This window comes from Lactuca virosa, chromosome 5 (assembly GCF_052849685.1).
Source record: "Lactuca virosa cultivar CGN04683 chromosome 5, Lactuca_virosa_CGN04683_v6, whole genome shotgun sequence".
In the NCBI taxonomy this organism is placed as follows: domain Eukaryota; kingdom Viridiplantae; phylum Streptophyta; class Magnoliopsida; order Asterales; family Asteraceae; genus Lactuca; species Lactuca virosa.
In genome coordinates this window covers 297358872-297368111 of record NC_136430.1, presented here as the reverse complement: position 1 = coordinate 297368111, position 9240 = coordinate 297358872, and the positions used below count along the sequence as shown (strand labels likewise).

The following is a 9240-nucleotide window of genomic DNA, read 5'->3' as shown; positions in this document are numbered from 1 at the left end:
GGCTGATCCTATGAGGGTCGAACCAAAACCCTTACATAGGCAAGCTTCCTTCAAATGTGAGGGAATGGGTATGATCACCATTCTTTCCCTATATTGTGCCACATGTTCTTCAGGATTCATAGTCCCATTGTAAGTTTTCATGTTAGGAGTTTGGAAACATTTTGGGACTTCAGTATCAACTATCGCATGAGTAGATCTCGAGATCCTGTAACTGGTGGGAGATGCTTTAGGTATAGGCTGGACTATCCCCGGTACACTTGAAATCATTTGCTTTAACTGTTGGAGTTCTTTGGCCATAATTGGACTTATTCCTGCATCAAGATCCATGGAGTTAGTATGGGTAGTGTTACTATTAAACAAATTACTAGTATTTTTGTTATTAGGTGTATTAAAGGTTTCATCAAGATTCTGGGTCAGAAGAGTTTGGATGCTTGGGTTTATTCTCCCTGTTGGGGTAGCAACAGATGTTGGAATTGTCAATTTTGGTCGTTTCCCTAGGGATCCTGGATTGTCGAAATTCATGATCCTCGGCTGCAAGATTAAAAGTGTCGCCTCCTAAGATATGCGGATCTCTGCCCTTCTCCTCTCCACTTCCTTGATCAGTGTTCTGTTGTCTCTTGTTGCTGCGCCACCTTCAGCCTCAACGTCTTCATAATGTAGAAGAGTTCGTTATTGGAGACCGAGGAAAGAGGATCTTGGGATCCCAGGGATCATGGGGCAACCGGGGGAGTATTCTTCTTTGGTACATCAGAATTTTTCCTCAGGCCAGGCAGCCCGCTTGGAGGAGGTGGAAGATTTTTCAGAGGGATAATGGGAACCGAGGAGGAAGAAAGGATTGGTTGTGTAGACATGATTTTCGAGGATTACGAACACCACAGCCCCATAGTGGGCGCCAAATTTTTTTGGTCAAAAATCAATAAAATGGATATCAACCGGTGTATGAGAGGTTATGGTGTTGTGAATAACGTGAGTACTGAATTGAGATAAAAATAACACGAGTGGTTTACAAGGAAATCCCTTGATCCTTGGTAGGATCTCCGGCATAAAACCTTGGGAGGTGATAATGATCACCTGCCTTGTATGATCTTATTGATTTGAATATAAATTACTGATATGATGATAGAAATACGATTACAAGTTTTTGCCTAGCTCTAGGTCTATAATGTGTCAAAAGAGTGTGTTCATTGTGTGTGTTTTACAATATATATATATATATATATATATATATATATATATATATATATATATATATATATATATATATATATATATATATATATATATATATAGTCTAGGTTAAGTAACTAAAAGTCTGATATTTCTAGGATCTTGTTGAACTGGTATTTGCACGTGCATTAACTTGGTATTTCCAGGTCTTAAGCTTGATTGAAGCGATTCTTCATTGAGAATGAGTCTTATGTTGAATATTTCTACACATGTGGATAATAATCATGAAATATATCTGTTAATTTCGTTAGGAAATAATAATGGCGAAGTTCATGATCCTATATGTTTCGGGATCCTGAGACTCCTTTAAGATTCAGGATCATGGATAGGTTTCAGGATCTTGACCCCTAACACTCATCTTTCAATTAACACAAATTAACAATGTGTGTGATCATTATCACCTCCTAAGGTTTTACGTCGGAGATCCTAGCATGGATCAAGGGCTTTCCTTGTAAACCACTTATGCAATCATATTCAAATTTCCACAAACACTTTACCAACAAACATCACAGCCTCTCATTCAATTTCGGTAACATCCTCTTAGTCGATTTTTAACCAAAACAAAAGGGAAGGGCCTGGCATGATCTCATCGTATCCACCAGTGTTCAACATTTATGATTTTGGGATTGTACTCTGATAACTATTCTTCCACATTGTCATACTTTGATGGTTTGAAATGAAAGATTGATGATTTTGGTTGATTTAAAAATAGAATTTTTACTGATACAGTTGGACTCCATAAAGTTGGCAACTTTATGGATCCTTGGGGTCCCCTTATGGACATATGTTCCATATTTGAAGTTTAATAGAGTCTTGATGTTATGCATGGAGTTTTGGGTCTAATTTCCTATATTTTTTTACCTAACTTAGGCTCAAGGCACTCATTAGACATCACGCCTAAAAAGCAACAATTTTTATAATGTTTGGAGTGTAGTAAGGCCTTCTAGAGAGTATGAGTGAGTTACTTGAAGGATTAAGGGCTTAATGCATTAAGCTAGTCAAGACAGTTTCCACGACGTGAAGATTTAGCCTCCACGACGTGGCGTTAAGTGGTCTTCGCGACTATTTTGTCGTGAAGTCCCCATGGCATGGCAAATGCTTAGCCACAACGTGGTGACCAACTGATGGACTTTTGATCGTTGACTTTTGACTTTTTGACCAAGTTTGACTTTAGGTCAATTTGAGGGTTTTGGGTTGTAGTTTAAGAATTGGTCCATGATTGTTTTATAGGTGACGTGTAGTACCAATTTTTGGATTGTGTGAGCTGTGTTGTTATCTGCTAGACTGCAAGGTGAGTTTTCTCACTATACTTTTTATTGCATTGTGTATACTTGTGTGTAGGATGTTTGTATGTTGTTGTGATCTGTTAAATTGGTAGATTTTTTATGATTACCTGTATTGTTGGTTATTGTATGTTTGTTTGTATATGTTGACATATTATGGTTGGTTGGGTTGAGGCGGTCTTGCCTTGTGTTGTAGGCCAAGATACACGGGCGGTCCAGTCAGACTGTAGGCCCAAAGGAGCGGTCCATCTACTGTAGGCCTTGCGAGGTGGTCCAGTAGACTGTAGGCTCAGTGGAGAGGTCCAGCTGCTATAGGCCTTGTGAGGCGGTCTAGTAGATTATAGGCTTAGTAGAGCGGTCCAGGCACCATGCAGGCCTTGAAAAGCAGTCCAAGTAGACTGAATGGTCATGTGTACATGCATTGTATGTGTATTGTTATATGAGGTATTTCGGGGGAACTCACTAAGCTTTGACTTACAGTTGTGGATTAAATGTTTTTCAGATAGTTATCGGATGGTGAAGACGGGGTTGTACACACGCACATCAGCTATTTCATTATTCGAGATTCCGTAATGTTTTCCTTATACTCTAATTTTGAATTATGATTTATGAACAAATGGTTTGACTCGAAAGTAACTTCATCAAAACGGGTGTGTATTCTCTTTTAAAAATGAAAATTTTTACTATGGTTTTTGAGATGTTGCGCCTCCACTTTGAACTTTATAAATTGTCAATTCTCTCCCTCCATTTTCAAAACTTTCATTTGTATCCTCTATAGTCTATGTTTCGACATGAATTTTTTTTTTTATGTTTTCGTGATTATTTTTATGTACGCTATGAGTTTAGTATAGTACATTTTTGATTTTTTGAACTTACTTGTGTTAACTTGAAAAAAAAAACCTTACTTACTTTTATATACATCTTGATATAAATTCAGTTCCTTTACGTTTATGTTCTTATTTTTATGTACATTTCATATGTATGAATTTGATCACATATAATATATTTTCATTCGATGATATATATTGGAGTTAGTCATACCAACAAATACAGCGATATTTAACTTTTATCAATACAATCATCAAAATTCAACTTACAAAAAGGATTTACAACGGCGCAACATGGATCCTTGTTATAATAGGAAACACAACCAAAGTCGTAAAGGCCTGGTACCAATTTCATAGTATATGTTTAAAATCGGGTAAAGATCCAAACCCAAGTCTAAATGTCCAATACTCTTACTCTTCAGTCTCCGGTTCACTCCTCCAGTCTCCATAATGACCCAGGCCCAATTGGTACATATTAATACAAGATGTACCACATGCTTCGTCATTTGTACATTTCTGAGATTTTCCATTTACGTGTGTCCGGTGGGTGCGAGCCATAACAAACAGAATGACCACCGCACATCTCTCGGACACCATTATCCGGCCAATTTCCGGCAATTACGTCGCTAACCGGAGACTAAAACCACCGAAAAACTCAATTTTCTTCATCAACCATTCCAGAAACAGAAGCTTAGTGTATAATAGAACTCATACAACTCGCATTAGACTGAGTTTAGTAGAACAAATCCCGCCAAAATCCTCGAAAGTCGACGTTGAACAGTTGGTGAATTTTTTGTATGAGGACCTTCCACATCTATTCGATGATCAAGGAATTGATCGGACGGCTTATGACGAACAGGTCAAGTTTCGGGATCCGATTACGAAGCACGACAGTATAAGTGGATATTTGTTCAACATCTCGATGTTGAAGCTGGTGTTTTCCCCCGATTTTCAGCTCCATTGGGTCAAACAGGTATCTAAACACATATAAATTTAACGCAATTGCATAATTGGGCATTAATATCAGGTTTTAATTGCTAAGTACGCATTGATTCTGTAGTAAATCTGAAATAAACATCATTCTATATCAAACTTTGAACTGACAAGAGTAATTTAAAGTGACCTCTTTGTCTCTGAACTCAGAAGAGTAATCCCAATTTTGAAAAAAGGAACAATAAAATCACCAGTAGAAGTAATTGGATCTTCTCTTCTTTGTGTATAGACAGCACCTTACGAGATAACTACAAGGTGGACAATGGAAATGACATTCTCGCTCCTACCATGGAAGCCATTGTTGGTTTTTACAGGAACTTCGGTTATGGGCATCAATCCAGAAAATGGAAAGTTCTGCAGTCATGTGGTACACTCACTTTTCTCCCCTACTCTCAAACACACATCGTTCTTGCAATATTTATCGCTTCATTAGCTTCTTTTTATCAACTTCACAGGACTACTGGGATTCTCTTAAGAACAATGAGTACTTCTCTATGGAAGGTCTTGTGGATCTAATAAAACAGGTATCTACATTTTTCACTGTTTATACTTTATTCATACACTCAAAGATTCAGCGTCTGTTTCTCTTTTGTTTCATCCATACAGCTTCGGATCTACAAGACTCCAGATTTAGAAACACCCAAATATCAGATACTCAAAAGAACTGCAACTTATGAGGTTTGTTGATCCTTTGAGCTAGAAAGCATGCTAATTCAAGAAAATATAATTTAATCCGCTTAATCACATTTACTAAAAGTGATTATCCAGGTTCGAAAATACACCCCCTTTGTAATTGTTGAAACACAAAGCGATAAGCTTGCTGGATCTACAGGATTCAATGATGTAGCTGGGTGAGTTTCCAGTTATTCTAGCGAGTTTTTTTACCCAAATTTACTATCTTGTCCTTTACCATATTTGATTTGGGTCATCAAGGTGTTCCCATTTTGTTACTATGGAAGGGTATTTAAGACAATTCAGTCCTCACCGATGTTAATAGATTGAAATTTACACACTTTTCAGGTATATATTTGGGAAGAACTCAAGAGAGGAAAAGATAGCCATGACTACTCCGGTTTTCACTCAAGCATTTGATTCTGAAATGTCCAAAATGTCTATTCAAATTGTTATTCCATCGAATAAAGACTTGGGAAGGTAAATAAAGGGTTGTTTGGTAACCTCTGAATGATTCAGAGCCATGAATGATTTAGAGGCTCTGAATGAAAACATGTGGGTAAATGACCATTTTACCCTTGTGTCTAACTGTTTGTTTTACGTTCTCTAGTTTGCCGAATCCTAACAAAGAAGAAGTTGGTTTGAGGAGCGTTGAAGGAGGGTTTGCTGCTGTATTAAAGTTTAGTGGTAAACCAACAGACGATATTGTTCGTGAAAAAGAAAAATTACTGAGGTCTAGTCTTCTTTTTGATGGTCTAAAACCTAAAGACGGATGTTTATTAGCAAGATACAATGATCCTGGTCGAACCAAAAGTTTTATGATGGTAAGCTCTTTTTTCGATGCATTGAATAAAAACTGTTCAGTTCAGTTATTCTTCCAGCAACCCTACACACTAGCCTATTAGGTGGCTGATTGTTGTTACATATTGGTAAAATTCGCATATTGTTTCTTTATCTATGTTTTATAACAGTAACAACAATATGATTTCTTTTTTATGAATTTTGGAATGAAGAGGAATGAGGTTCTGATTTGGCTAGAGGAATTTTCGTTGGACTAGTGTGGTTGCCTTCTCGTCTTGGAGGATTGATGTTTACAAGATTTTGTATGTTGATGAAGTTTGATGCAATTCGTATATTATGCTCACATGTAAAAACAATTCGAAAATGAATATATTGTAGCACTAGAAAAGTGATTATTTTCATATTTATTATATTCTTTTGTGATATAATTAGAAATTTTGCTTCGTTATACAAATATCATCTAAATACAGAGTAAATTTTATTGTTACAGTCTAATAAATTTCCATACATTTATCCAAATACAAAATGTGCTTCATGTTATGCTAAAACTTGGAGGATTTTCAAAGTACAACACCATAGCAAAAAGATAATAAAAAATACAATGGTATAACGCGAAGCAAAAAAAACAAAATAAAACAAAAAAAATGTATGATGCTCTAAAATGCATAAGTGAATTCAAGTACATTGTCATTTTTTGCCTTCATCCATTAAAGAAGTTATCACGGCTTTCATTTTGTTGCCAATCGAAGATTGGTCACAAAATTTTATAACCAAAAAACAAAATTTAGATCTTCACGAGGCGAGATAAATCAATTCATGGCATAAAGCTTGAAAGTGTAAAAATTTTAGTTGCATTTATTACATGGGGCAAGATTTCTAAAGCAAGTTTCAATGAGAAGAACAAGAAGGGCGTTCACGAATTTTGCACAAACCAAAAATCAAGAACAACGAGTCCTTGCTTCGCCTTTTCCTTGGTGGGACAAAAAATTTCAATTTTTTTGTCTCACAGTTCAATCCATGACAAACACAGTAAGTACACAAGGCACCATTTCTAACAAGAACACAAGAGTAACCAACAAACACAGCCTCAAAAATGGAAGCAAAATGAATTCATCATAATCCTAAAACAAATACCCCAAACCTCTTTAGATTAGACATATGATGAAAACAAAAACAGCCATTGACACCAACTATTAACTAGAATTAATCATATCACTAAAATTGTGTTCTACTCTTTAGCCGATTTGTTGATGAGTGATTTGTGGATATGAGGAATGACTCCACCACCAGCTATGGTTCCTTTGATCAGAGTATCAAGTTCCTCATCACCTCGAATTGCAAGCTGTAAATGCCTTGGAGTAATACGTTTCACTTTAAGATCCTTACTTGCATTCCCAGCAAGCTCCAGAACCTCAGCAGTCAAGTATTCCAAAATCGCTGCAGAGTAGACCGCTGCTGTGGCCCCCACCCTCCCGTTGGCAGTCGTCCTTTGTTTCAGTAACCGATGAATTCTCCCAACCGGAAACTGCACTTCACACATTCACCATCACAACACATGATAAGACAGAACAGGTTGTACTGTGTCTGACATGCATTTGACTTTGCCGCAACTAATGTCAACGCAACAAAGATTGTAAAATTTTTGTCCCACACAAAAATGTGGAAAAGAAGGTGAGACAAGGACTCGCTCTCGTCCCTTGTATGTGTAAAAGACGTAAATGCCCTTCTCATCCACATCATCAAAAATAGCCCTAGAAAGCTTGTCTTGTCCTGCCCAGTCCGGTCTCTTTTGACAGATGCAGCCGAAGGCTGCATTTGTTACATGGAATAGGACTGGAGGAGATTGGACAAGCTTTCTAGAGCTATTTTCGATGATGAGGATGAAAAGGGCATTTACGTCTTTTACACATACAATAGATGAGAGCGAGTCCCTGTCTCGCCTTCTTCCACATTTTTTTGTGAGACAAAAATTTACAATCTTTGTCCTATTCGCATCGCTCGAGGTCAAAGTTCAATGCAGGTCAAACATGAAATTTCAGATTTCACAGTTTGATCCCAGCTAAAATTCTAATAATCTTCAAGATACAGGAAAGTTATACAACAAATAACTATAAATTCATTATATTTCTATCATAATAAAGTTATTATAGCTAATAGTATAATCATAAAGATAGTTCATTGTCTATACATAAACAGGTAGGTGTAAAATCTGACAACAGGACATGCAGTCGTCGTTAGTAGATTATTAAATCTAATTTGTTAGGTGAGGAACAGTAGTAATCATTCATTTTCGTTGGTCCAACCAAAAAAACTTTCCAGGACCCTTTTTTTTTAGCAAAACTAGGGTTTATACACGATGAAACAAAATTAAACAACCATAAGTGAACCAAACAGCATTCATAATCACTACTCGATTACCTAAAATCTACAAATCAAGAAGCAATTACGAACAAAAGTTGATATAAACACATAAAACATAACGTTACATCCAAAATCATAGAGATTACAGACAGAAACACGCACCTGGAGACCTGCGCGAGAAGATCGAGAGGTAGGTTTCTTCTTATCCTTGTCTTTATCTTTGTTGAGGGCGGCATTCTTGCCCATAATCAAACCTTTTGCTCCTTTGCCCGACATTTTTCACTCGACGAAGAGGAAAATGGAGTTTCGGGTGTGAAATTGAAGGGAACGGAGAGGGATTTTGACAGAGGGAAGGAGGAGAAATGGCGAATCGGAAGACGGTCGAGTTGTGTTTATAGACGCAAAACAAATGACAATGCTTCGGTTCCACTCTATTTCATTTAAGAAAAATTACACTTCTATCCTTATACTATAACACGTGTACAGGTTTGGTCCTCACCTTAAATATGGATAACGAATTAACGATTTCAAGAATTTTCAATTTTATTCGCAGATAAACTTTTTTTCGTGTTTAATTTACCCATAAATTATTTAAAATTGTTCATATTTTATCTTTTATGACCGTTTACAACCGATTATAAGAATAAAATGTAAACACTTTCAAATAAGTCATAAGTAAATTAAACACGGAAAAAAAAAGCTCGGATGAACAAAATTGAAAGTCTGTTACTTTTTCAAATCATTATCCATTTTACGAAAAGTCAATAAATCGAAAATATGTTTAGTGCTTTTGAAAGTTGTTTTTCAAAACCTTCATTAGGAGTTTTTGAAAACTCACATCCTCCATACTTTTTAAAAACGATTATGACTTATTCACCTAAAATAACTATAAAATGACTATAAGCTAATCCAAACATTTAAAAAAAATAATAAATAAACAAAAAAAACCCTTATTAACTTACATATAATCCAAACATTTTTTTCATCATATAATATAATAAACACTTTTATCAAAAATGTTTATTAAGTTAAATAAACTTAATAAATTGAAATTTTGATGGTCTTTCAAATGTCAT

The 9240-nt window shown here is 36.0% G+C and overlaps 2 protein-coding genes across 2 annotated transcripts; one reads left to right on the top strand and one right to left on the bottom strand.

The window, feature by feature from the left end:
* Positions 1–3847: 3847 nt before the first annotated feature.
* On the top strand, positions 3848–6210 carry HBP5 (SOUL heme-binding family protein). Its single transcript, XM_079047132.1, has 8 exons — positions 3848–4310; positions 4560–4697; positions 4786–4854; positions 4937–5008; positions 5099–5181; positions 5351–5482; positions 5613–5826; positions 6016–6210. Exons 1-8 carry the CDS (start codon positions 3906–3908, stop codon positions 6058–6060), a joined length of 1158 nt encoding a protein of 385 aa, XP_078903258.1. The 5' UTR covers positions 3848–3905; the 3' UTR covers positions 6061–6210.
* Positions 6211–6837: 627 nt separating this feature from the next.
* LOC145117546 (putative histone H2A variant 3) lies at positions 6838–8563 on the bottom strand. Its single transcript, XM_079053838.1, has 2 exons — positions 8327–8563; positions 6838–7328 (listed from the first exon to the last, which is right to left on the bottom strand). Exons 1-2 carry the CDS (start codon positions 8438–8440, stop codon positions 7032–7034), a joined length of 411 nt encoding a protein of 136 aa, XP_078909964.1. The 5' UTR covers positions 8441–8563; the 3' UTR covers positions 6838–7031.
* Between the last annotated feature and the right edge of the window lie 677 nt (positions 8564–9240).